Source organism: Botrytis byssoidea, assembly GCF_014898295.1.
Source record: "Botrytis byssoidea strain MUCL 94 chromosome Unknown BBYS_018, whole genome shotgun sequence".
Classification (NCBI taxonomy): Eukaryota; Fungi; Ascomycota; class Leotiomycetes; order Helotiales; family Sclerotiniaceae; genus Botrytis; species Botrytis byssoidea.
The window spans coordinates 1,006,634-1,034,192 of NW_024065859.1; the positions used below are offsets into that span (position 1 = coordinate 1,006,634).

The window sequence follows — 27,559 nt, forward strand, 5'->3', positions numbered from 1 at the left end:
AGAAAGTTTATATGATTACCTAGCTAGTATATCCAACACAATCTATATCAACCGGTTGGTTCGAAAATGCTTCCGATCTTCGGCAGTCATTTCTTGACCATTGGTATCCAAGACTAGCTGGTCAGCCATTCAACCGTCCAGAGAATCTGACTTGCAGTTGAGGCTGTACGATACTACCACTTTTCCTTGACACCCGAGGCCTTGCAGAACCACGGCTGCGAGTAGGGTTATAGAACTGGTCTCGAACCATGACATCGACTCTGTACAATTACACATCTCGTACACAAGATACCATTTGTCACACGATTCGAGTTTCCTAGCACCTACCTGCCTACGAGCCTACCTACTGAGAGTCACAATAATAATGAAAAGCTATTTTTGAAAGTGGACTGCCATGCCAGTACAGGCAGGTCACAGGAGCTGAATGATGGTACAGTACAGGATGATACAAATTATTTCTCCGCTTGACAGTCGCCACGGCCCGAGCTAGGCCCTGAGGGTTTACACCTACTCCATGCGAGTGGCGATTTGTCGATTTGTCGTGCTTCCCCTCACAATATTATTGGTGTCTCACCTAATGTGAAGATTCAAATAACATGTGCTCTCAACCTGATTCTGACAATCGTTGTCATCAGGTTTTGGACAATCGAGATACGTTATCTAATCCGTTCAGTCAGATACGATACGATACGATACGATGTGATGTGATTTGATGCGAGGTCCTTATTCATGATCTCAGAATGACCACCTTCTGTATTTCTCATGTTGAAAAGTTCCCCTCACCACATCCAACACATCGACCCATCAATATGCACGTTTCTCGCGTAGAGCACAATGTATGCAGTGAGAGGTCATGGTGGATAAGTAATTTACTAGTTACATGCGTCAGGTGTAAAGAGAGGGTCAAGCTTCCCAAACCAAGAGCGTGAGAGGCTCGGTCTTCTTCGAATCAAGAGACAGTAGAAGGTGTCGAATGTGTGAGAACATTTCAATTGTACACCCTCTGCTGCAGCTGCATGAAGACTAATATTATGCTCCACCGACTAAGGTAGTCGTCATTATCATTATCTTAATATGACTTCCGATAAGAACAACCTTTTTTCGACCAGATATAGGGGAATGTCCAGGCAGGGCTACCAATTTCTAGGAATAAGCTTGAATGTTAAATGTTTGTGTCGATGAGGAAAAGGGGGAGAGAGAGATCTACCCATACTTTGACAGATTTTCTTGCGCAAAAGTCGCTACCAAAAGAGTGTGAGGGTTTCGGAAGCCCTAATGTGAGTGCAGAGATGGAAATTACGGTTGATTGATTGCATCTTGACAGGGCCATTTATGCGATGCAGCACTGACAAAAGCTCCCACTTGATTAGGTAGTGAGTGATAAGATGGAGTTGAATGAAATACTGGTGATTGATTGAAACATAATGGAATCCCGAGAGGACACATGAGAAATGTGATGAAAGAACAAGAAAGAATCAAATCCCGTAGATAGATTAAATATACAAAGGTACCTACACCAAGTATCTCAGTCGATGAGTAGGAGTTACGGGATTTGATAGAGGGATCTAAGCACACAGTCGCATTCTGCCTTTGTGTACTAGGTAGATAGATGTAGATGTAGATGTAGATGTTCTCGTTGTGTATCTGTATTCTCTTTATTGTCTTCATTCTCTTCATTCTCTTCATAAGGTACTGGTGGCATGAATTGTATGTGTGTGTATTTGTGTATATATATGTATGTATGAATGAATGAATATATGTATACCTGCCTATATGTATCTATATGTATGTATACCCAGATATATATACACAATTGTCAGATAATAAAAGCAATCTCACAGGATACATGAATCCGTTATCAATTCTCCAATTATTCTCATCTATCCAATTACGATTCGCATATTTACTTTTTTTGTTATGGGGCACAGCTCTCCATCTCGTTATTAAATCTTTGATGCTGCGGGTATGGATCAATTGATGCAGCTACTTTTTGCATAGGAGCGAGCAGAGCTACCCTACCCATTTTACCCTTTACCCAGTGGTGCTCAGATCTCCTTGGACGACGGAACCTGACAAGTGTGAACCTAAGTACCCAGTAGATAGATGTTCTCCGTTCTCTCACATCATTCTACCTAACCTGGTTATGTGATTTTATTTGCTTTTTTTCCTTTTTCTCCTTCACATTTTAAACACTGACATTAACATTAACATTAACATTGACAGTGACAGTGACATTCACACACATTCACACACAAACACACACACACACACACACACACACACACACACACACACACACATTCTCCATCTATCCATTTTTATTCCTTTTGGGCTCGCTCTCCCCTCTCCTCTCTCCTCCTCTCCTCTCTCCATACCTATCTTTTTTTTTTCACTTCGCTTGGACTTGATATGTTGACCTATTTTTATTCAAGATGTCACAAGTCCCTCAGTCACCAACTACTACCACAAAGTCAAAACCAAGACCGCTATCATTTCATTCCCATAGAGTCGTTCATAACTCCTCCAAACTTCCAAGAGTACATGATGCGCCCGAGATAGTCACACAAATACCAACCGCATCCAAATCCAAACCATATCATCGCTCAACATTATCACAACCATCAGCTGACTCGAGTCTGGCGCCGGGTGGAAATACTTCTACTTCTACTTCTACTTTTCCTACAAATTCCAATATCAATATCAATTCCACTTCCACTTCCACTTCCACTTCCGCTTCCAATCCCAATTCCAACATGAATCTCGCTGGTGGTGCTGGTGGTGCTGAGCAGCTAAGCAACAAAAACAGCAACAATAGTAATAGTCATCTAAATCTGAAACTTAAATCTTCTAGTTTTGATTTAAAATTCACGGGAAACCATTCTACTATTGCGACCCCCTTTAGTCCAACAAATCAGAATAATAATAAGAAAGAACCATTTCGTACCCGAATATTGAGTTCATTCACTGGCAGTCCGGTTAGAGCAGCTTCACCTAAATCAGCATCATCGCGTCGAACATTATCTTATCCCACGCCAACGCCAAACAAACCTTCAGCCACGACTAATACTTCCACCAAACTTCAACACGAAACATCGTCAAGGATTGGCACCTCTGAAAAAAAAGCAAGGAACCTGTTAACGAACGCCAATGGAAAGAATGCAATAACGGCTGAAGTCGCAAAAGAAACTACTCCGACCATGTTATCCCAAGGCGCATCATATATTTCACAAACCACAAATTGGATCGCGGATCAATCTCATTTGGATCAATCTCCCTCTCCTTCAACATCCTATGCACCTCAAATATCATTGGAGAATAACCCATCACGTCCTGTAACCTTACCGCCAAGGGGTGTCACAAACAATAAAAGAATGGAACCAGATCTAGCTGAGAGGGAATCGGCATTGAGGAGTTTAGAGGGGCGGAACCCTCGGAGAGATTCACCAGATGAACGAAACTCCGATGAAGCGGATTTATTCTTACAGGTTGCGCAAGAGGAAGACGATTTGAACCGCCAAAAGAACCTTCCAGCCTTCAGTAGATTGGATTTTAAAAAGGTAATTATATTCTTATCTTTTCCTATCTTTACGACTCCAACTCGCATCAGAATAGTTACCATGATTGGCTTGAGATATCTAATTCATCAATAGTCCCGCATCGGCATGCGCCAATCGCTCCCTGCTCCTAACTTTCGTGCTTCATATCTTCGTCGTGAACCTGAGCAAGAAACAAAACCTACAATTCGTTACGCAGAGGATGCAGAAAGTTTACTGCGAGATTCAGGGGATAATTCATTCGCAAGGAGAGGGCCTCCTTCAGCGATCTCGACTTCGAACGAGCAAAAGAAGCGATCATTTGCAGCCACATCGCTGTCGACCCCTACAACTCCACGAACGAATAACCGAGAAGTCGATTCCGAACCACAGCCATATGCTGGACGACGACCATCTTTACAGGACCGAACAATCACTGCATACCGACAATCAAACTTGTCCAATTCGTATTCCGTTCCCCGAACCACTGCTTATCATTCTTCTCCACTTGTTGCGCAACCGATGGAGATCAGCGATCAACATGAAACACAGCGTGTAACAGAAGGCACTGCATCCACCGTGTCCACCACTGCACCTTCAACCGTTTGGGACGAATTGGACGATCTAAAATCGCGCATACATAGATTGGAACTGACGGGGAAATTACCCACCACATCTGGTGCAGCAGTCTCGCGAGCCACCCATGAGCGTCCTCCCACTGCGACCACAACGGAAACTACCATGTCGACATCACCTAAGCGTGGACGAGGCAATAGCATATCACCTACTGAAGCTCCCACTGTTGATATGTCTAAAGCCGAAAATCATCCTCTCCTACGGTCTGCTCTAATGAATTCTAAGCCTTTACTCGATCCCGAGATTTACAAGTCTTTAGAGGCTTCAGCAAATGATGCCTTGGCAATATCTGCCATGATGGGAACTTCTGGTCAACCTGGGCCTATATCAAGTTCCCAGTCAGTCATTGGTGGAGCACAACCTAACATTTCTGATCGACAAGTTCGTCGAAAAGCAGACAGTTTGTGTCGCAGCTTAACGGAGCTTTGTCTTTCATTGTCGGAAAGAAGATCAAACGATCCCGATACTACACTGACACAGATCCGACAAAATGGCCATGGTCAAGATACTGAAGTTCGACAGAGTATCGAGCCTGTCAGTCCGAGGCTACCTCCTTCTGGTGACGTAGCAAGATTAAAAGCAAGCCCAAGATCCTATAGTCGTCTCGAAGCCCGACGAAGCAGCCTTCTCGCAACAACTGCGTTACCAACCTTGAGATATCCACCACCTGAGAATACAACACCACAAAGTTTAGCTGCAGGACGTCGCACATCTTTATTACTTCGTAATCGACGCGCTGAAACCGAAGATCTCCAAGAAACAGTCGAGGCCCGATTTAGAGCACCTTCAAGGGCGAAGACAGAACTTGGACGCAGGGGAGAAATTCCACGAGACGAATTATCGCGTCATCCCCTACCCGACGACGATCCTAGATCTGGCGCAATCTCGTCATCATTAGCACTCAGGAGATCTCATACTACAGCCCTCAGTCCTAACAGGGTGGCACAATCTTCTTTACTCACTCAATCGACCCCCAGCAGAAGATATTATGAACGAACACCAGAAAGGGAAATTATTATAAACTCAAGCACGGGTGGCAGTGGCCGAAGATATCTTGAGCGAACTCCAGAGCGAGATACTACAAGCCTTTCAGGAAGACTGGCAGAAGAACGTGGGCAGAGAAAGGTGTCTGCCCCGTTAACATTCGCCGCTAGAAGCAGAGCTGGTAGCCTTATGAGAAGTAGGGAACCATTAGGCCCTTCGCAACACGGTGCTTATCAATAAATTTCATTTACGGTCTCATTTGTACAAAGAAAATATGGAGTTCTTTACGGTTTCGTTTCAACGCTTTTGCGAACAGGATTATTAGGGGGAGGATTTCTTTACAGTATTTTTGATTTTATCACCATAGGGAGAGAAACATTTTTTTCAAGATACCCTGGGTACATACGATGGCACGATTAGAGGGGTTTGAGGATTACATATCAGCGGGGTTACATATCAGCGAGAGGGTTGAGGGGTATACTCTCTAGGTACATATTGCTGCTTGTCTTGGGCGCGCGGGTTTTCCGCCTGAGCTTGGGAAATTTTGGGTTGCTCGCTTTATGTGTTTATACAATCACTTTGAATTGTTGCTGGATATGGGCTATTCGATTGGAATTCCGCTTTGGCATACAAGGAGATGGATCCAGGTGGATTGGTAGGAGTCTGGCATTGGAGGTGATAGGTGATAGGTGTCTATTTATGAATGTATTATTATTTTTATTCACTAGTGATAAATAAATGTAGAGTGTTCTTTTTCTTTCTTTGTCAAGGCATGATGGTGGCATTGTAGTATTTGCTTTTTTGGTGGTGACTGTGATGGTGATGGTGATGGTGACAGTGACTGAGATAGAATTGAATTGAATGTTGTAGGTATGTTGATAATGAAGTAAAGCCTAGGTATCTAGGTGCAAACAAATATTTTTGAGATCAACCTAAACGGTTGACAAAACCTTGTCTGATCAAAAGTATTCACTTCAAAAATATCACACTCTTCCTAGATTTTTTTCTCGAAATATTGAACATAAATACTAATCTGATCAAATACATCACACCTCAATTCGCCGCTGGCGCTTTCCTCCCTTCTTGCTGTGTTGTATACCTATGGTTGATAAGCGAATCTTTCTATCTACATAAATTTACCCCACCAAGTCAAGTGCTTTAGGTAGATCCATACATCCCATATGAGCTTTTTACCAATCCTTTACGTTTACTCACCCTTTGAGAATTATTGATGTACAAGCATTTTCTCATCAACAGCAGATCTAAAAAATTATTACTTGAGAAAACGAGATATAAATTCTTTGACGGGGATAGGATAGGGACACAGAGTCCGAACTGGGTAAGAAGTAAATCTTACAATCTTGGTTTCGGACTTGGGGTGCGTGATCGCGATCGCGGGATTATTAAATTGTATACGCATTCACAGAGAGGAAGAGGAGAGACTTTACCAAAGATGGATAATATCAGTGCGAGCGACGTGGCGAGGTTGGCGGGAGAGGGGGAGGTGGGGGAGGTGGTGGAGGGGGGAGGAGGGGGGAATGTGAGGGGTGGAAAGGGTGGAAAGGGGGGGAGAGGGGGGAATGTGAGGGGTGGAAAGGGTGGAAAGGGGGGGAGAGGGGGGAAGGGAAGAGGTGCTGCTGCTGGGGGAAATGAAAAAAATAGAGAAATGCTGGTTAGTAAGGCGTTGTCTAAGTTGTTGAGACATGCTGCGGAGAGTGAGGGGGTGATGTTGGATGGGGAGGGGTTTGCTAGGTTGGATTTGGTGGTGAGTTTTTGTTTTTGTTTTTCTTTTTGTTCTGGTTCTGGTTCTTCTGTTCTTTGGGTGGTGGAAGAGGGAATTGATAGGGAGAGTCGAAGGGGAGAATAGGAAGGGATCATATGAGAAGATGGAGAAAGAGGAGAAGAAGGAAAATCACGTGGATATCCTCAATTTTTCATCAACATCACACATCACATTTATTCTCAGGAAACACAGTAGCTCACCAATCTCACAGATGCAATGGCCTCGTCTCAAATCTCTCAAACCAACGTTTGCCGATATCCGCACCGCCGTCACTGATAATGCCAAGCAGCGTTTCTCTATGGAACCCAATCCATCCCTTCCAGAACCACCTTCTCCTTCTTCTGAAAACCCAGGGGATTGGATGATCCGTGCTAATCAAGGTCATTCCATCGCCATTGATTCCGCGGCGCTACTGGTTCCCATCACGCTCGAAGCGGGGAATGTACCGCAAACATGTGTGCATGGGACTTATTTTGCTTTTTACGAAGAGATTGTCAAAAGTGGAGGATTGAAGAAGATGGGGAGGAATCATGTACATTTTGGGACGGGGGTTCCGGAAGATGGGGGAGTGGTGAGTGGGATGAGGGGAGATGCGGAAGTGTTGATCTATGTGGATGTGAAGAGGTGTTTGGAGGATATACCGGAGATGAAGTGGTGGGTTAGTGAGAATGGGGTGGTGTTGACGGAGGGGGATAAAGATGGGGTGGTAGGAACAAAGTTTTGGAAGAGGGTTGAGGGGAGGAGGGAGGGGGGTTTGTTGTGGGAAGATGGGGTTAAAGTGGCGGAGTTGGAGGAGGGGTTGAGGAATAGGAAGGCGCCGATGGGGAAGGGTGGTAGTGGTGGTAGAGGTGGAAGGGGTGGAGGAAGAGGAAGAGGAAAGGAAGGGAGGGGTGGTGGTAGGGGAGGTAAAAGGTCCGATGGAAATACGGAGATTAGTATTGATGAAACAAAGCCTGTAGAGGAGAGCTAACGAGATTATTCTATAACTGAATAAATCCAATATAACTCCAAACATCACCTCTACACATCATTTATAACCCTTTCATGCAACAATAGTATGTATGATAGTGCAATTACACTAATCATAATAATCATCGCAGCTTTCAACTTCACATTACTTACCTACTTATTATATGTCTTTTAGTTAAATATTCGAATATTCACCCTCTCTCTTTCTTCGCTATTATATATATATACATATATATCGTTATATGTAGAATAGAATCAATCCCAAAGTATCTCTCTCCTCGTATTTATTTTCTAAATGTATTCCATGTTCTTGTTTCTCCTATATATTACTTTTTTCTATTCTTCATTCTTTTATTCTTCATTCTTCTATTCTTCATTCTTCTATTCTTCATTTTTATATCCTTCATTTTTTATATCTCTTATTCTCCCATCCTTATTCTCCCATTCTTATTCTCCCATCCTCATACTTTTCTTTTGGGTGTTGTATTCTGTGTATTTATTGTACGTATTTCTTGTAAATATTTTTTGTAAATATTTCTTGTATATCTCTCTCTTATATCTCTCTCTTATAAAGCACTTTTAGATACCTCTCTTGTATACCTCGCCCTTCTCCTAAATACCACATCTACTCCCGACTGGAGAATTAAAGGAGTAAGAAAGTAACCCCCTAAAGACCTAAAACCATAAAAGCCTAAAAACATAAAAAGATACATGAAAAAACAGAAACACGAAGGGGACTACACACACACCGAATTAAAACAAACCCAAAACCACAACCAAGATCAAAACTAAGCCCAAACCCAAACATAAATCCCAATCTAAACTCGAACTCGCGTCTACTCAAGAACCAGCATCAGAAACATTTTAGAACCTAGGTCAGAGTTGGAATACTTGGTATAATTTTTGAAATTGATGGGTTTGATGTATATATACAAATAAGAAATCCATCGCTTTGAATACCTAGTATTAAATCAAGTGAAATTTATTATATCCTAAGCTATGGAATATTGATCGTTATGATGATCGTAATAATGATAGTAGTAGTAATAGTAGTAATAATAGCAGCGGCAATATTGAATGAAATCAAGATGGTGATATTATTCAGTATACATGTGTGCACCTAGGTATCCAAGTATCTCATGTTTTTCTTACATCAAGTAAGTATTAAGATTTAGAATATCTATTTAATATTTGATATTTGATATTTCATTACAGTTTGTACAGAATATGAGATATGAATAGTGTCTCAGTTTTGGAATGATATAGAGAGAGATATATGAGGTACGAGGTAGTCTATGAGATAGTTCTTATAGAAGTAAATAAATGGGATCGATGCTAGTACTAACTTCTCAAGTAAATATACACAGTACATACACATTGAGTCTTTGAAAGGGGAGATATATGGCCGAGAAGATGATAAGATGCTGTAGTAAGTGTGTTCAAATACTAGAACTTAGTTTTGAGTTTTGGATCAACGTGAGGGGATATTCAAGTAATGACCTTATCATTATGTATATACCACATACATAACCCCATCTACCCACCACTATTCCCTTCTTTCTATTATTCTCTCCGCCCTCCTCCCCTCGCTTCCCTTCACCTCCATCTCCACCTCCCATCAACTTCTCGCTCCCCACTTTCACCCCCTAAGCATCAACAAACCAAGCACCATCCATCCGTCCACATTCCGCTATCCCTTCAAAAATCGTACAAGTTTCATCTTTATTACTAAACAGTCTATAAATACCAATAAACATCTTCCAGAAATTAACCCCCCCGTAAAAGTATCCCCCATACAGAACTATTGATAAACGATCAAAGACCGCAATCATCCGATTCTCCTTCGTATATCAATGGTGAAACATTTCAACCAACTACCCATTCGCCCCGCTTGGACGAATGATAGATAGCTTGATATATGCGGGTGGTGAGAGGAAATTCTATAGCACAGACGTGGGGATTGTGAGTACGGCAGGGTAGAAGCAAGTGGATGCAAGCGAATGAAATGCAAGATTGGGCAATGGATGGCGCATGAGAGATTTGAGGAAAGGCTGTGGTGGCGATAGCAATGGTGATTATGCATAAACAATAAGGAGTCGAGGGAGCCAAAGAAAACAAAAAGCAAAATGTCAAAGTGTTGCATGTCAACATCCATGGTCCCGAGGGTGGTTTGCAATCTATCTAGTGAGGCTCCAAAAACAAATCAGGTTGGGATTATCTCATAAATCGATCAAGATAAAAATTTCGATGCATCGAATTAAATCCCTGATTTCATTCATCTCGAATTCAGGGTCCTATCAAAACCACACTCCCCACGGGATTTTGTTCCTAAAACATTCGTCACTAAAGTAAGCATACCACTAGTTGCCGATCATTCACCTCACCGGATCTAGAATTTGTGCTTGCCGACTTGATTCAAAAATGTTGATCATTGCGTCACGGTCTTCACCGAAAAAGAAAAGAGAGTACATCTAACGATGTGAAACAATTGATACTCGTCATTCCACTGAGAAACAAAGTTCAAGATTGCGTGGACGCTTCATATGGAAGGAAGATGGAGAAAGGAAGAGGAGTATTTGAGCGGCGTCATCTTGAAGCTTATTGTGAATAAGACCAAGTTTTGAAATCAAAAGTAGTTGTGGATATCGATCTGATTACACATGAGCTTGGCCATTTTAATGGCTTTGTGATGTTGATAGTAATTCTCATTGGAGTGTACTTGTAGTTTCTCTAGCAACCACTTTCATTATCACCATATGAGTCCACAGCTCAGGGACATTTCGAATACTGTATTACATATGCCTTCAATTCAACAATCCAATGCACGTACTTCGACTCTACGATAGATAGATATTGCCCATCGGGTATAACGTAGTTTAACACCGAGTGGCCCATATCACCGAGTGGCCCACTTTCACCTCAATTTATACCTTTCTTTTTCAATATGCATTTTATCAATAATCTATAATAAATTTGAATAATCAAGAAGCTTATATATTTTTTACTATCGAATTTATTTATAAAGATAAAAAACTAAATATTCGAAAAGTAGTTATATTTTATAATATCCTTTATATAACTTTTTAATATATAATAAAAGATTTTTTATATATATAGAAATTCAAATTAATAATTATAAGATTATAAAATTAGAAAAAGAAGTGATTATTCAATATAAATTCAATATAAATTCAAAAGGATTTTTATCAAAATTAAAAAATATGAAAAATATAATGAATTATATTTTTAAATTAAAAAATACGAAATATATTAGAAAGCTTTAGGTATATCAATTTATAAAGTATCAAATCGAATTAAAAATATATTTTAATTATATTTATAATTTTCAAAAAGCTTTTTATAAAAATTCTAAACTTTTTAAAAAGTAATTTTGATTAATTGCAAATATACAAGCAAAATATAGTATTTTAAATAAAGATTTTTATAATTTTAACAAAATAGACTTTATAATAGAAATTATATATATAGTAATAATAATAATTAATATTAAATAAAATAATAGAAACAAAACAATATAACTAAATAATCAAAAATAAATTATAATAATAATATATAGAAATAAAAAGAATAAAACTATTCTTTTATTTCTAATAATTTAAAAACAAATTTATCTCTTTAATTAATATATCAAAACAAATCTTTTTATAAGATAAATTATTAAATCTATATTTAATAAATATATAAATAATAAAATAAATTTAGAATAATTGAAATATTATAATAAATATATTAAGAATTGAAAAAAAAGCAAATATTGAATATTAATATTAAATAAATATAAAAATTATAAATTAATAGTTTTTTAAATATATTATAAAAAGAATAATATTTATATTTATTATTATATTTAAATTATTTAATTTAATTATTTAATATTAACTATTTTAATAATCTAAAACATTTATATAATAATTAAATTAATAGATTTATTAAAATATATATTAATTATATTTCAAAAATTGAATTCTTTATAACTTTTAAAATTATATATAAGAAATCAATTACTTTTTAGAATATAAAATCAGGATTTCAAGAAATAGATTTAATTTCATTTAATTCTGAAATTATATTTTCAAAATTAGATATTCGAATTTATATATTTACTCTTTTCTTTTTCAATCTAAATTAATAAATCTTTCAAACTTTTTATAATTCAATTAAAGCTTTTTTTTAATTAATATTAGTTAAATCTCAAATAACTTATTATCAATTAAGCTTTTTTATATCTATATTTGAAACTATATTAACTTTAATTAAAGGTATAAAGGAATTAGTTTATAAAAATACACTTTTAAATATAAAAATTTATATATTTTGAATAATAAATAAAATATTAAATAAATATTGATATATAAAAAAAACTTAATTATATTAAAAAAGAGTATTTATTAAATAAAAGGCTTTTAATATATTATTTTAGTAAAAGATTAATATTTAAATTTAATATAATAAATATTAAAAAGAAAGAAATTTTAATAGGAAAGTATTTTCTAATTGATATTATAATAAATATAGAAAAATAGGATATAATATAAGAATTTATTAAAATAATGTAATAAATTCTAGATTATTAGATTCTTAATAGTTTTAATCAATTGATTTAATTGTTATTGAATAATATAAATTTGAAAGTATAAATTGAGGTGAAAGTGGGCTATTTGGTGATATAGGCTACTCGGTGTTAAACTATGTTATCCTTGATTTGATCATTTTTCGGATTCAAGATTCTTAATTTCCGATCCCCACATCATCCCGAGGCCTACTTAATCTCAAGACTAAGAAATAAAAGGGTGTGTCTAAGCACAAGAAATCACGCTAATTGATATCTCGAGAACCGCTTGGTCCCTTTCCCGTCGGCACCAAAGCGACCGAACTTGTCAACTGGAGTCTTGAGTTAGGATTGCACTGGCAACTACTGGTCCTCAAGTTTGCTAGAGTTCCTAGACACTTTGACCAATTGAATAGACAGCTGCGTTGGCAACTTGGTAGCAGCGAGGATTTCGTTTAGATAGTTCCAGATGATACCCAGATTTCAGTAGTAGCGTAGCTGGTGCTTTTGCAAAACTAAATGCAATGACGATGTCAGGCTTCAAATGGCTTTAGATCCAAATCCATTTGCGTCAATATGATATCCAAACCATCCCATCAACGATGAAGCGAAACCCAAATGCATGTACAGAAAAACGTATATCAATCTGAAAGAAAACTCGACCAATGATATATAATTCAAGTCTGTGCTTACAGATCAGCCAAACTAATAGTATCTCAAGCCTCGCTTTAGGTCAAAACTGTAAAGCTTGGGGGCCGTGACCATGAATTATCCCATCTCAACCCCTCGAAAATCAAGTACATGCAAGCCACGCACGAATGTTCATTGTCTGCAAAGTCCGTGAAGCTTCACCTTACGTGGCGAAAAATTCAGAATGTGCAGAAAATTAAAATTACGGATGCTCGTAGCACGGCAGGATGCTTTTCGTATTACAATTGGTACTCTGTCAGACCATAAACAAAGTTATTCATATTGACTCTCGCGTCCCCCTCGTATGAATCTTCGAAACTTTTCCTTGTTGTAAAGAAATCGAAGAAACTATTCGCAATCTTTCTTTCCCCCGTTTTAATTTTGCTCTAATCTGGAATTGAGCTTTCTTTTCAAATCTTATGATTCATTTGATATGTTTCTCCACTTTACACAATACGCCCTATCCTAAGAATCATTGAGGCTTTTGGGCAGAACCCCAACTTGACCCTATTAAGCCATTGAAGATCGCTTTCGTCATTCAGGTGGAAGATCTTGAACGTAATATTCTAGATATGGCTTTTTCGATTTCTGAGATGCCATATCTTTCTTCTATACCAGTTATTCCAAAACATGATCGAAAGATATATGGCATGACTTCTATAAATGAGGAACATATACCTACAGACGACACTCCAGCTTCACCTAAAGAAAATTGGCCACTGGGTCCAGAAACAAATACACATCGAAGAAATAAATCCAGTATGAACATGTTGACGGCAAACGGTACGGGTATCAGAAAGTGGGAAGGAAAGTCGCGGAGGTCAATCGAGTGGGACGGCTTGAGGAGGGTATGTCTGTGACTGTAGTTCTTGATCAGCAACATTCTGACATTGTTTAGGATCCAGAATTATGGTACCCTGAGGGAGATTGCCTAGTTTATTTGTATGGCCGAGGACAATCGATGAGAGGTCCAGCATTTCGGGTACCACTGAATGTACTGGTTGACGCGAAATGCCAACCACTTTTGGATGCATTTATGTCGAAAGATATTAATGGCTCGCCAAACGTAGACATTAACGAGGTTCGGGATGAATATTATTCGGGCTCCAGTGATTCTGATTACGTTGAGTTATATATTCCAGCTCCTGTCATGGCAGAACGAGGAGAGGCTTTCCTCTACCACACCGCAACCCGAAACTTCTTTGCGTGGATTTTTAAGAAGTCCTTGGTCGGACAAGACTTAGGTAGTGCATTGGTTGGACTTCTCAATAGTATGTCTCAGTTCAGATCGACCGATGCCAGCAACGTGGATGATATCGTAGCCTATATCGATGGAGAGGGATACGCAGATATGAGGAATACACCGGATCATGCCCTTGGCATCATGTATTTTGCAGAGCATTTCCATTTCAAAGATATGTGGATAGATGCACTTGCGCATTGTGCTGGGATGTGCGAGAAACTCCACAATAGTCCTGGTTTCGAGGTATGTGTATATCATCATAACGTGTTCCAGAAGACGCAGCATCTGATTCCTGTATAGTCATTGAGTCGACAAGATCGAGTTTTCATATCCCGAGCAAGACTAGAAATGGACCTTCGACTCGATACATGTGGAAAAATGCTAAGCGGATTTCTCACAGAAGAGCTTGCCGACACATATTTGCAGCTTAGCCCCGATGCTCAAATTCACCTTGAAAAGTTCAGAGAATTCCTACAAAAATATTATACTGCAAAGCTTGGATCCTATCCATCGTTGGCGTCGAGATCAGGAAGTGGAGCTTTCTCCAAGAGTCTCTTTAAGCAAATGCGATCCGAATTTCAGAAATTGTATGAGTTTCTAGCGGACTCAAGTGTGACGACCACAGGAACTACAAGCACTAGTAACGAAGAATTAGATGTACTTCGTGCAGTCATGATATTCAACAGGCAATATCAGATCGAACCATTGCCCTATTCTCTACCACTGCTTCCAGATGATAATGCGAAACCATCCAAACCATTAAGCAAAAGACTCACTTTTACGACGAAAATATTTCCGAAAAGTGATAAAAATCACAATGATTCCGGCATGAATTCAATGGGCGCTCTCGACAAGGCCACAAATCGACAGAACCTGCGACTAACTGACTGTACGCTTGTTCGTGCATACCGTGGCTTTGAAAAAGAATGTGCCGCCCAGGCCAGTTCCAAGATGGCAACAGCGGAAAAGATCTCCCAGGCGGAAGGCCGCAAGATTCGTTGGATTTTGATCTATTCTTCTCTTCAAATACTTATTCAAGCGACAAGGGTACCAGATCAAGTGCGCGCTACCCAAAATGTAGCTTATAACATTTCCATTCGCATTGGAGAATGTCCACCGTGGAATGACCGACGTTCGTGTTATAATTTGATTCGCACGCAAAGTGCTCAAGCAAACAGAGACTACCGAAACTCCCTAATCAGGTCGAACCCTTCTACTGCTGGACAAACACCAATTGATGTCATAGCTGCTTTCAATGATTATCTCGCCCAGAGAAAGCAATCTGCTCTGTCGCGAAGGACCGAAAGTGCAATCGATACCACATTATCAATCAAGAGCATAATTGCAAAAGCCAATGCCGGTGATGCCTTGACGATAATGCCGGAACTTCAACATCCCAGCCCGCGAAGAAACACACATCATGAAATATTAATCGAGGGATATGGTCATGGCTTGGAGGACGGCCCTGCCGATGGTCCAATGACGAAAGATACTAAGGAAGAATATGATTTCTACAGAAAACAATCATCGTCTACCACTTCATCGATCGACGTATCATCACAATGGTCTCGCTCCTCACACGATCAAGAAGGGACAAATTTTGAGGCTTCTGATGTTGATTCCCCGAGAACGAGCGGTTCATTTACATCTGACGATCGTCGAGGTTCAATTTCTTCAGTCTATTCAGAAGCCGAATCGCTGGAACAGCCCTTTCCATTTGAACAATTGCACAAGCCAAGGCCAGTCAGCGCATACTCTGTGAGTATATACGAAGAGGATTTGATAGCAGGAGGGATTCTACCTGATCCATTATTCTCACCAAGAACTCTCGGAAAAAAGCAGGTAGGACCTCCGCCTCTCTTCATCTCGAAGCCTACACAAAGGAGAGTAAGTATCTTGAGTCAAAAGCTTGACAAGCATGCCAGCGTTGGTAGCATAATGGTGATGAATGAGGAATTGGCTGCTTATCTCAAGGATTGAGCCTGACTGGTGATTGATATTGAATATTTTCTTTTGGCTGTTGGAATACCCAAGCACACTTTTTTAAACACTTGTTACGGCTGTTGGGTTCTGAGGGCTTGCGTATCAAAGGTGGAGTTCCTGGGAGGTCAAAATAGACACTGCTCGGTTTGAAGCCTTGCATTCTGAATATGTCGTATAATTTTAATGTAATTAAAATATTTCATTCAAAAATTCCTAACCATGTTCTTCGGTGCAAGATTTGCTTGAGAGATATCACAGATTTGTTCAAGTAGGATTGTTGAGACGTCATCCTGTGATACATATGAGAAACATAGCGTGATTAGAGTATTCGAGTTGCCCTCTCATGCTTGACAGAAATAACATGATCTTCATGAGTAACATGAGTAATATGTTAGCTCTTTCCTCTTGCCTCATCATCGGAATATTGATCCCCCGATCCCCTGTCCAACGACAATGCACTTAGTTTGAGAGCATCGGGACTTGCTATGGTATAGTAAGAAACAATAGGAATGAATAGGTATATCATTCGGGAAATTCTATATATTCAGCCAGATTCCTAGACTCCTTTCGCCGATGCAATCTTCTTCAACCTGCATTAAGTTGGTTTCCTCTGCGGTCTTACATACATCTATTTATCTATGGGTAGTTTCTGAAATCTATATTTCTCCAAAAAGTAGATGGTGACACGCTTCTAATAACAAATGGGGTATCGTATCTGTATCTGCCTCCTTTATCCGTTTCCGGCCATAATTTCTCAACATTTATTGGCCTTTCTTTGCAAAACCATTGACTTTTCGAGTGTTCTTGACCTGGTCGAGCTCTGTGAAGGTTCGCGCGATAGTACGTACCGAATCGACGAGGAGCACTGTAGTAAAACAATCAGCGCTGGCATTTTTTGGTGGAACAAGTTTGACTTACTGCCTGGAAAGATCATCCAGAGGAAATTCATGAAGAAATAGTAAAACCAAAAGTATAGAAATTCTGGTCTGGAATAATTGACTTCTTTGTGATAATAATCAAAAGTGTGAGTCGCATAATATAGAACAAGTCCGTAGATTTGTCCTACGGTTACAATGATTTGTAGGGGGTGTCGAAGTGGATGACGAGTTGCGATAAAGGCCGCAACGGTAAAGCACATAGGTCCCCATAAAAACTGTAGGGAATTCATAAGTATGCTATCAAATGTAATGAGCTTGGAATTGACTTACCGCTGTTACTGTTTCCATACAGAGGACGAAAGGATCGGATGTCAAATATCGACTATCGCTAAGGGCGTATTCCTTCCATAGTTGTCCCAACAATTGTTGGTCTTTGATAATTTCGGTGTGATGGAGCGAAAAGTATCCTAGAAGGATACGATTAGCCACTTTCTGTTGTAAATTGGCTCGTTATCGCATACCTTCGAAAAAGAGGTGGATTGCGCCAGCTATGGTAAAAGTTAGGAGACTGTGTAATAGCGTTGATAAGGAAGACTTACATAGAACCAGCCACCAGATCGCAGCTTTCTCAGTGCTTGGCAGATGAGGATATGATCTGGCAACAAAAGTGCGAGTACACAAGAACAATACTGCACAAGCACCAAAGAAAATGCTCAGGAGAGTAGGTACAGTCCATTCATTTGCCAGATAGCTCGCTATTTCCATCTCGAGGGGGTAATAGGGATGGTTGACGACAACTGCAGCTGCAGACTCAATCGAAGCGTTCTCCATTATAGAAGCCATTTTCCGTAAGAAGATCCAAAAATGCAATTCAGGATCCAAATTTGCGCAAGATGAGAGAATAAGGAGAAAGAAGACAGCGAGGAGGAGACGGGGGAAGATATGAGATAAATGCGAACAGCTAGTCAAGAAGTGAATTTGTAGCCAACACATGGACCAATGCCATGGACAATAATGTTTGAACAGACATGGAAATTGTACCGCGTCCCCATCAAGAGTTAAAAACCCGGTCTGAAGGGTCCTTTCAGGGGTTCAAGCAGGGTTTCTACATAATTTTGGATGCAACTTTCGTGGATTCGTGGAGCGGTAGCTTGAATGGGGCAATGCAATGAGGACGGGCTCAGCCAAGTTATTTATTTACTTGGCTATTAGCGCTATGGGTTTACCCCCCCAAGTTCCCGAGCAGATATGGATGGACGCAGTAGTTGGAAAGCATGCCTAGGTCTAGGGAGGTAGATAATAGATATAAAGGAGGGACAAGAGTAGGAAGGAGGAGGAAGGAGTAGGAGGATGAATTTGGACGTTTTCATGTGTGGTATCCATATAAAGAGAGAAACGAGGAGAGATCATTGGCGACGATGTAGATGTACGGAGAATGACGGGTGTATGATGTGTGATGTATGATGTATGATGTATTTTCATCCATATAATGTCTCTTTTGGATGGGTTGACAACGGATAGATGAATTAATGATTGATTATGATGGATTACGATTGATTGACTGAATGAATGAATGAAGATCATTTTCTATCTGTTCTGTTATTCCATGTGCATTTGCATTTGCATTGTGGTTCCAACATTGTTGTTCGCCTGTTCGCCCAAAGATAATGATTATGGATTCATTCCTTACTACTTTTTGAAGATCGTGTGTGGATGTTGGAAGAATACTACGAGACGAGACTACGAGACCACCAATGACTACCTAGGTAAATTCCCCCACCCAAGGGTTTATTTGTTACATAATCCCCACTCGAGATACATTTGGTGAGCGAGCCACTTTCCAGAATCATGGTGGAAAATGTGGAAAATTTTCCAATCTTCCACACATTCATATATCCATGAGCATTATCTGAACCCCCGGAAAGGCTTACTGGTTTAGGTTTAGTATATTATTATTTTGGATCTTGATTCTTGAGTAGACCAAGTCTATGTTGTGCTGATAATTTACAACCAATAGCTTTCCCGTAGATGAACGCGAAAGTTATGGGGGAGGTTTGATTCGTATTCTAGACTCGTCACCTGCTTCGCCGCACTGTGGAGTAGACTATGGGGTTGGATGGGTAGATAGGAGAATGCAGACAATACATTCATTCATTCAGATCGGATTTAGAATTCTCTTAGCTTGGAAATCGTGAATGCCGTTTAATTGTTTTTCGTGCCTTCTTTTGTGTTTCTAGCGTCCATTGATTAATGATGGAGTGGCACAACAACACTCAAGAGAAGGACACCAGATCACGATCAACGAGCTATGTGCTAAAAGCTCAGAAATCAGATCATTAATCATACAAAACGTGGGCCACTCACTGTCTTTGAATGCACATGTAGAGAGAATCATACAAAAGCCATCGAGATTTCCGATTATTGCACTTCCCACCACACAGTTGTGGCGTCAGGGGCCTCTCAATAAAAGCAGGGGATACTCCTTTGCGAGATCTCATGGCATGTCAATCAAACCGCTCTCCGCGACTCAGGGGTATTAGGTTTTGCGAAAATAAAAGGTATCGTCGAGCTCCTCACTCCCATCGCTCATGTCCATGTATGTGTTATCATTGTCAGCGGTATCATCCGCGTTGACGCGTTTGAAATGTCGCTTGCCATCGCCTTCAACGAGGTTTAAGGGCGACTCTTGTGTTTGACCGTAAATATCGACTCCCCTTGCCTCCGATTCATGCCAAGGGACCATTTCGGTATCCTCTAGTTTAGACAACGATAAGAGGATGCAGTCTTGCGAATCACTAAAGAAAATGGAAGGGGATACAGATGCTACGTTGAGCCACTTGATGATTGACTTTCCAATGATTTTACCCTCGGACATTTGCATGCCGAAATTAACAATTCTCGGAGCCTCCCAAGATGGGTCCCATAATTGAATTCGGCCCTTGTTATCTTCGCCCTCACATCTAACCATCAAAAGCTCGTTGACACTAGGATGGAAAGTCACCCTAGCTACCGGAGAGTGCATTATCAACAGTGCTCTAAGTGATCGTGACCCAACATCCCAAACCCAGACTGCTGATGGCATTTCCTCAACTTTGGTTGCTAGTAGTGTGCCAGAAATATCGAAAGCCATCATATTGGTGCCAGTCTTTGGCTCTGCAGTTGGAATGGCAGTTGCTTCTGGAGGCAATGTCGGCTGTTTTCCTCGAACAAATTCTCGAGTGAAACCTCCATTAGGAGATGGCGAAAATTGTTCAATCCAAATCTGAGAAGTTAGGGTTCGTTGTCTTGGGGTGGAAGGTAGGTTGACGTACGTGTAGCGTATCTGTAGGGTTTACAGAAGGTACGTGGGATAACAACATAGATTCCGAGAACGCTGGAGCAGCCAATAACACAACTTTCCGACTAAAATCGGAAATAGCAATGTGTGTTCCTGTCGGACTCCATTCGGTCATTTTGATTCCGGCACCTAAAGCAATATCCTTTTCTTCCTCGAGGATCGGGGTCGGGCCATTCCAAACCTTATACAAGTGACCATCGGCTGTATAAAGCAGCAACTTGTGGCCTTGGCTAGCAGATTCGCATATTGTTATCCATTTTCCATCTGGGCTCCAAGTTATCTCTTGAGCGTCGATCGTTTCTGGCAGCCATGATCTTATAACCTCCAAGCTTCCCAATTTGTGTATACTAATCACGTCTTTCCCACCAATTCTCGTCAATAGAGCCAAGTTTCCGGATCGCGGACGATGTGAGAATCCTTTTGCAGCAGTAGCAGGAGTGAAGAGCTTGGGAGAGGTAATATCCACTGACTTCGAAGTAGCCAGATTAAAGATGGTCAACTTCAAACCAAAATCTGAAAAGATACAGACTTCATCGTCGTTTCCTCCAAATGAAATGAAGGTCGTTTTCGTAGATCCTGAGGTCGGACTTGTAATCTTGGCTGAGAAGCGATTGTCACTTGGGGAAAATATGCGTATGACATCCGCAGACGCTACGAGTAGGCGATTGGAAGAGCACGACCATATGAATGATGTTATTGAGGCTGTGAGTTCAGGTGGAAGTGATATGGAGCGTATTATTTCAAGGGAGCGCGTCTCTCTGAATTGAAGTGCCGATGGTAGAATGGTCGCAATATATACTCCATTGGGACTCGGAAGAGATTGATTTGATGCTAAAGATATATGTTTGGGTTAATGTATGTCTTTCTTATAAGACGGAAGTAATTCAACTTTACACTTACATTTGAGAAGACGAGAGAATCGCATTGTGAATTGAATGGAGGTGAGTGCACCTTTGGTTTCTAACTTTCTACCTACTACCGAACACTACTACCTAAGCTCAAGCTTTGCACGAGGCACAATACCTAGAGATCTGCGGAAGCCCCGCACACAACAATACCGGTGCTACGATATAAGATTTTCTACTAGTCAGGCCAATAACGATAAGCTTTGGTGAGTCAGCTAGGCGAGCTAGGCTATCGTGCGGCAACTCGGAGAATGGCCGGAAATGGCCGGAAATGGCCGCTGCCCCTCCAGTTACAATTCGTCTTTACAAATCCATATGAGTCTCGACTATGCTGACAGACTAAAATCTTTGCAAAACCTGAGAATTGAGATGATGTGTCACTGCGACGATAAGGAAGCAAGACTATTTAATGCTCATGGAGACAGGTATAAGGTTACTTGAGGAGCGAAATGATTGAAGAGCATCCAACTGTTCTACGCCACCCGATATTGAAAGCCCAGAGATATCTTTGATCAAATATATCACCTCGTTCCTTCCAGAATATCTTGATATAGCGTCCCCTTTCTTCCAAGATGCTGTCCTTGAGAAGAGCTTTTCGAGAAAGTACACTCAGCAATGGCAGGCTCAACCTACTATCTCGGAACGCACACAAAGCACTATCCACTGCTGCTTCCTCAATTCAAGAGCTCCCCCAGCACGATTTACATTTGCGCGAAGACACCGAACCATCATTAAGCAAGACTTCAAAGAGAAGAGACGAACTCAAAAATGCCAAACCCTTTTCGTCCTTTCTTACCGATAATTTCCAAAGACAGCACGATTATCTTCGAATTTCAATCACAGAAAAATGCAATCTGCGATGCTTGTACTGTATGCCAGAAGAGGGTGTTCCGCAATCGCCACAGCCAGATCTTCTTACAACCCCAGAAATTGTACTTCTATCTTCTATATTTGTTTCCCAAGGGGTTTCGAAGATTCGTCTTACTGGTGGTGAGCCGACCGTTCGTCGCGATATCTTGCCTCTCATGCAACAGATTGGAGCTTTGCGATCTCATGGTCTGCGGGAGCTCTGCCTTACCACGAATGGATTAAACCTTGCAAGAAAGCTGGATAGCATGGTGGAAGCCGGTTTAACTGGAGTTAACTTAAGTCTGGATACTTTAGATCCATGGCAGTTTCAGATTATGACTCGAAGGAAAGGTTTTGAAGCTGTGATAAAAAGTATAGATAAGATACTACATATGAACAAATTAGGTGCTGGCATAAAGCTCAAGATCAATTGCGTTGTAATGCGTGGGGTTAATGAAAGAGAAATTATACCATTTGTCGAAATGGGCCGAGATAAAGACGTTGAAGTTAGGTTCATCGAGTATATGCCATTTGACGGCAACAAGTGGAGCCAAGGCAAAATGCTAAGCTACAAAGAAATGCTTGATATCATACGGCAGAAGTATCCGACACTTCGAAAAGTGGCAGATCACAAAAATGACACGAGTAAGACTTACGAGATTCCTGGGTTTGCGGGAAAGATGGGGTTTATCACAAGTATGACACACAATTTCTGTGGTACTTGCAACAGATTGAGAATCACGAGTGATGGCAACTTGAAGGTATGCTTATTTGGCAATGCTGAAGTGTCCTTGAGGGATATCTTGAGAAAATCAAATGGCAGCCAGCCAATTGACGAGCAAGCTTTTGAGGCAATGAAGCAAATAGAAATGGGTAGGAAACAGGGTCTTGGAGATGCTCATAACCCTCTTGGAAGCTCCTCTAATGAGAGAGAGTTGCTAGAAGTTATTGGCATGGCCGTGAGTCGAAAAAAGGAAAAACACGCCGGCATGGGCGAATTGGAAAACATGAAAAACAGACCCATGATCTTAATAGGTGGGTAGGTTTTATTTTCAATGGAGATAGGTGCGAACCACACGATGACATGAAATTATTTGCACATCGGATTGGCGTCAATTCAATACCCTCATGTATTTAATCAGTATCTTAAATTTTATATAGCTGCAAGTAAGAACCGGCGCTTCTGCAGTATAACACGTGTTTGAGACTGACGTCCAATTCAGGTGACAAATACTATTGTGGCCCAGAGGCACTCTTTCGAAACACGGGAGACCGGCCGGCAGGTCGATCCCAAAAGATTCCTCTAAACCTCCTGCCATTTAAACCTCCTTCTAGTTATGCACGTCTATACTCCAGCAAAGCTACCCCGGCTCAAATGAATAATATTGATAGGGAAATGGGGAAGTCTTTAACGAACAATGCATCAGATTCAACTCCCTCACAAGCACACAAACTTACTCACCTTACACAATCCGGCGATGCTCACATGGTTTCCATTTCCTCCAAACAACCAACGAAAAGAACTGCTGTTGCAGTCTGCAGTGTTCACTTCTCCAACAAAATAGCCATTCCACTCATCCGTGACAACCGAGCCAAGAAGGGCGATGTGCTGGGAGTTGCCCGTATCGCAGGAATTATGGCTGCCAAGAGAACTTCCGATTTGATACCTCTCTGTCACCCAATTGCTATTACACATGTCAACATTGACCTACAGATCTCACACGAGGATGGACGGGGCACAGAACCTTCATCTCCCGTTCCAAGTACGTCAATTCCATGGTCTGGCACAGGACAAGGCGATGGATATAAATGGCCGTCACCTATTCCAGAATCAGTTCCTTATAATGGGTTTGGAAGCGTGGAGGTCACGGCCACTGTGTCATGCGATGGAAAAACTGGCGTGGAAATGGAGGCACTTACAGCCGCTTCGACCGCGGCATTGACCATTTACGATATGTGCAAGGCTGTGGATAAGGGGATGCGAGTTGAGGGGTTGAGAGTAGTGAGGAAAGAGGGGGGGAAGAGCGGCACCTGGATAGAGGGCCATCATAATAGTGAGAAGTAGGGTACGAGTGAGCTAAGGCTGAGTCAACATGAAAAGACAACAGAAGACATTGGGCCTAATTATCTTTTGAAAATCAACTCAAACAAGCCACGGCTCTAATATTCTTAATTGATGGTTGGCTCTGACAATGACATGTGCCGCTCGGGAATGTGGAGTGTACAAACTATTGTTGACCTCTGTTAGAGGTCTTAAATGCTTCAAATTGTCAAAAATGTCGCAGTTCACGTGAATATGGATTTTAGAGGAAGATTAAAGGTTTGATTGAACTGTTCCATGACTCAAACCCCAGAAATTATGCATAATCATTCTATTTTGGATATAATCGTATCTGAGTGGCTGATGGGATGTTGTTTTAGAGCAATGCTTACTATTTCCCATCCAAATCAGCATTCTGGATCCTCCAATGCTACACAATTTTCTTCTTACTTCAAATCCCAAATCCTCTTCAAAATAAAAGTTGAACAGCAAATTTCCACATCGTTAGCAGTGCGACTCTGATTTACGAAATTTACCTAGCTCTGTGATACTTCTACCAATAACATATTTATGTCATTGGAAGTCGCAATTTAATGTTTTTAGCGATCCTTCGTTGAGGTAATCTATAGATTATAGCTACCTCAAGATCCCACAGAATGTAATCTCCCCGGAATCATGGGCATGCTTTTTTGCGCAGCATGTAACTTTCAAAGCCAAATCCCATACTGTGGCACTGTCTTTCGGTCATCATGCCATTGAAGTCAATACGTATAACTGGCTGTATCTGCCATTTTTTGAAACTCCAAGTTCAGCCCAATCTTTCTTTTCTTCCAGCATCTTGTCTTTTGGGAAGTTTTCCCTTTACGGTCCTTACCAGTTCATTTTTCTTGCATAAATTTTTTAGGGTTTGTAACGTTTTCTTATTCATATACCCATCATGAAGTTCTCACGCGCAGCTGCTCTTTCTCTCCTTTCTGGAATCGGGGCTGCATCTCCAGATGCTAACTGTTCTCCTGTCACAACCACAATCTATCAGCCCACTACTATAACTGTCACAGCACCTTCATTCGTAACCTCCACTGTTACTCTTGGACGAGGTGGAGGATATGGCGAGGCAGCGGAATCTGGTACAACAATATATCAGACTGTCACACTCGGAGGCGGATCTGCGCCCACACCAGTTACCATCACAGCACCTGCTCAAACTATCACAGTCAACAATGGAGGAACCGTTATTGGGGGAGGCTCCACTTCCACATCGACATCTTTGAAGGTGTTCAAAACTTCTACCCCTATTATAAGCGGAACAGGATCGCTTCTGGGAGCTCAGATCACACCCCTTCCCTCGGCCGGGGCTACTGGAGCCGTTACACAAGTAAACGTGATATCAGGGGTTTCCACAGTCCAAGTCTGTCCTACCGGTGCTACAACTTATGACTGCACAGAGGTTGTTTATGGTTCAGGTGGAGAAATCATTGTAGTTCAGATCATCACTGTTGATGTCACTGTAGATGTCTACGGTGAGGCCAGCACAGTTACAATAACTAAGATCGCCAGCGCCACTTCTACACCTAGTCTCCCACCTACACACTCGGAAAGTCTTCTCGGAACCAAGACTGGCAAAGCGACCTCTACTGGTAAGCCTACAGGACCACCATATTCATTTGGAAATGGAAGCGAACCTATCTATCCAACGGGTAGTATCAGAACAGGAACTAGTGTCTCACACAAACCCACTGGAACTGGAACTGGAACTGGAAAGCCAACCAAGCCAACGCACGTTATCTCAATTGGCCAAAATGGCACTTTCTCTTTCTCTCCCCAATATATTGATGCGGAGGAAGGAGATACCGTACGCTTCAGTTTCCACCCAACGAATCATACCGTAACTTCTTGTGATATTGCGGCTCCTTGCGTTATGAATGGCGTCTACGATTCGGGGTTCAAGCCCGTTTTGGCTAAAAACATGACTACATTTGTCGACTTCCCCGTTACAAACGCCACTAACCCACTGTTTTTTTTCAGGTATGTATCGGCCCGTTACAGATTCCATCACCCTCACTAATATCATCTTAGTCGCCAAAAGAATGAGTGTGAGTCAGGGATGGTGTTTGCTATCAATCCTAAATCGAAAACTCAATATGACGAGTTCGTATCTGCTGCCAAGGGTAAGAAGACCACCACTACAAGCCATGCACCGACTGGAACAGCATATTCGACCGGTACTGTTAGAGGCACAGGCCTTCCATATTCTCGCAATGGCACTTACTCATACGGACTTCCATCGGGCAGTGTCCGACCCACATCTGCGCACTCTGAGTTGGGCATTAGCGTGACCGGCTCATCAAAAGTACCTTTTCCTACTGGCGGATCAAACACAACTATTAGCACTGGGACTGGGGTACATCATACCGAGACGAGAACAGGATTCGCGCTATCATCGGGCACTTTTAAAACATCCGGCATTATCAAGCCTTCCGGCAGTATCAAGCCTTCCGGTAGTATCAAACCATCAGGTAGCATTCGCAGCTCCGGGCTTCCACACTCATCGGGATCCTTCAGACCAACTGGAAGTATTAGCGGCAGTGGCCATGCATCTTCAACGGGCAGCGCGAAGACAACTATCGTCTCAAGCAGCTCATCTTCAGTCACAAGCAAAACTAGCTCGTCGTCACACTCAACTACTAGCAGTTCAAGTTCGTCTTCACACTCAACCATCAGCAGTTCTAGTTCGACCATCACCACTACTTCTTCAATTCACGGTTATGTTCCCTACAGCTTCTCTACTCCTGTCGCTTCATATGTCGCTCAACCTTATCGAGCGTAAACTAAAGGTTCTATGGAAGTCATGAGGAGGATTGCATGTTCTGAGAGGTAAGAAGCTGAGTGGCGCGGGCGCTGGCGCAGACAGAATTGGATTTGATTGGTGTTACTTTCTTCTTTGGCCGTTGCCCTTGTATTTCGTGTATGCATTATGTAGAATTGATTTCGAAAATAAGGCTTTTGTTTATGCTGTACTACCAATGTATTTGTGACCTACCAGAATCCTCTCTCATGGTTTCGTTGTGCATATCCCGGTAATGCTGATTGTTGTCGATTAGGACAGCCACAGGCTTCAACTGCCATGAACAATTAGATATAATCAAATGATATGCATA

General features: G+C 41.1%; 7 protein-coding genes across 7 annotated transcripts; 5 read left to right on the plus strand and 2 right to left on the minus strand.

Annotated features, from left to right (window-relative positions):
- Positions 1-2,255: 2,255 nt before the first annotated feature.
- Positions 2,256-5,930, plus strand: EAE97_008662 (uncharacterized protein). Its single transcript, XM_038879177.1, has 2 exons — positions 2,256-3,557; positions 3,651-5,930. Exons 1-2 carry the CDS (start codon positions 2,433-2,435, stop codon positions 5,391-5,393), a joined length of 2,868 nt encoding a protein of 955 aa, XP_038730259.1. The 5' UTR covers positions 2,256-2,432; the 3' UTR covers positions 5,394-5,930.
- Positions 5,931-6,384: 454 nt separating this feature from the next.
- EAE97_008663 (uncharacterized protein) lies at positions 6,385-7,906 on the plus strand (the record flags this gene model as incomplete). The annotated part of the gene is made up of 2 exons (XM_038879178.1): positions 6,385-6,918; positions 7,148-7,906. 2 exons carry the CDS (start codon positions 6,385-6,387, stop codon positions 7,904-7,906), a joined length of 1,293 nt encoding a protein of 430 aa, XP_038730260.1.
- Positions 7,907-13,488: 5,582 nt separating this feature from the next.
- EAE97_008664 (uncharacterized protein) lies at positions 13,489-16,878 on the plus strand. The gene is made up of 3 exons (XM_038879179.1): positions 13,489-14,013; positions 14,064-14,651; positions 14,709-16,878. The coding sequence occupies exons 1-3, from the start codon at positions 13,738-13,740 to the stop codon at positions 16,386-16,388; spliced, it is 2,544 nt and encodes an 847-aa protein (XP_038730261.1). The 5' UTR covers positions 13,489-13,737; the 3' UTR covers positions 16,389-16,878.
- Positions 16,879-17,152: 274 nt separating this feature from the next.
- EAE97_008665 (uncharacterized protein) lies at positions 17,153-18,112 on the minus strand (the record flags this gene model as incomplete). Its single annotated transcript, XM_038879180.1, has 5 exons — positions 17,153-17,256; positions 17,310-17,544; positions 17,600-17,736; positions 17,791-17,817; positions 17,869-18,112. The coding sequence occupies 5 exons, from the start codon at positions 18,110-18,112 to the stop codon at positions 17,153-17,155; spliced, it is 747 nt and encodes a 248-aa protein (XP_038730262.1).
- A 1,693-nt stretch (positions 18,113-19,805) lies between these two features.
- Positions 19,806-21,531, minus strand: EAE97_008666 (uncharacterized protein; the record flags this gene model as incomplete). Its single annotated transcript, XM_038879181.1, has 3 exons — positions 19,806-20,531; positions 20,581-21,437; positions 21,507-21,531. 3 exons carry the CDS (start codon positions 21,529-21,531, stop codon positions 19,806-19,808), a joined length of 1,608 nt encoding a protein of 535 aa, XP_038730263.1.
- A 552-nt stretch (positions 21,532-22,083) lies between these two features.
- Positions 22,084-24,425, plus strand: EAE97_008667 (uncharacterized protein; the record flags this gene model as incomplete). The annotated part of the gene is made up of 2 exons (XM_038879182.1): positions 22,084-23,395; positions 23,584-24,425. 2 exons carry the CDS (start codon positions 22,084-22,086, stop codon positions 24,423-24,425), a joined length of 2,154 nt encoding a protein of 717 aa, XP_038730264.1.
- A 913-nt stretch (positions 24,426-25,338) lies between these two features.
- Positions 25,339-27,228, plus strand: EAE97_008668 (uncharacterized protein; the record flags this gene model as incomplete). Its single annotated transcript, XM_038879183.1, has 2 exons — positions 25,339-26,426; positions 26,478-27,228. 2 exons carry the CDS (start codon positions 25,339-25,341, stop codon positions 27,226-27,228), a joined length of 1,839 nt encoding a protein of 612 aa, XP_038730265.1.
- Between the last annotated feature and the right edge of the window lie 331 nt (positions 27,229-27,559).

Excerpts from the sequence above, each read along its gene's own strand:
- EAE97_008664 (XM_038879179.1), top strand. The coding sequence starts at position 13,738 with ATGGCTTTTTCGATTTCTGAGATGCCATATCTTTCTTCTATACCAGTT. Across the intron at positions 14,014-14,063 it reads AGTGGGACGGCTTGAGGAGG|GATCCAGAATTATGGTACCC; the intron begins GTATGTCTGTGA and ends GACATTGTTTAG. Across the intron at positions 14,652-14,708 it reads ACAATAGTCCTGGTTTCGAG|TCATTGAGTCGACAAGATCG; the intron begins GTATGTGTATAT and ends ATTCCTGTATAG.
- EAE97_008662 (XM_038879177.1), top strand. The coding sequence starts at position 2,433 with ATGTCACAAGTCCCTCAGTCACCAACTACTACCACAAAGTCAAAACCA. Across the intron at positions 3,558-3,650 it reads GTAGATTGGATTTTAAAAAG|TCCCGCATCGGCATGCGCCA; the intron begins GTAATTATATTC and ends ATTCATCAATAG.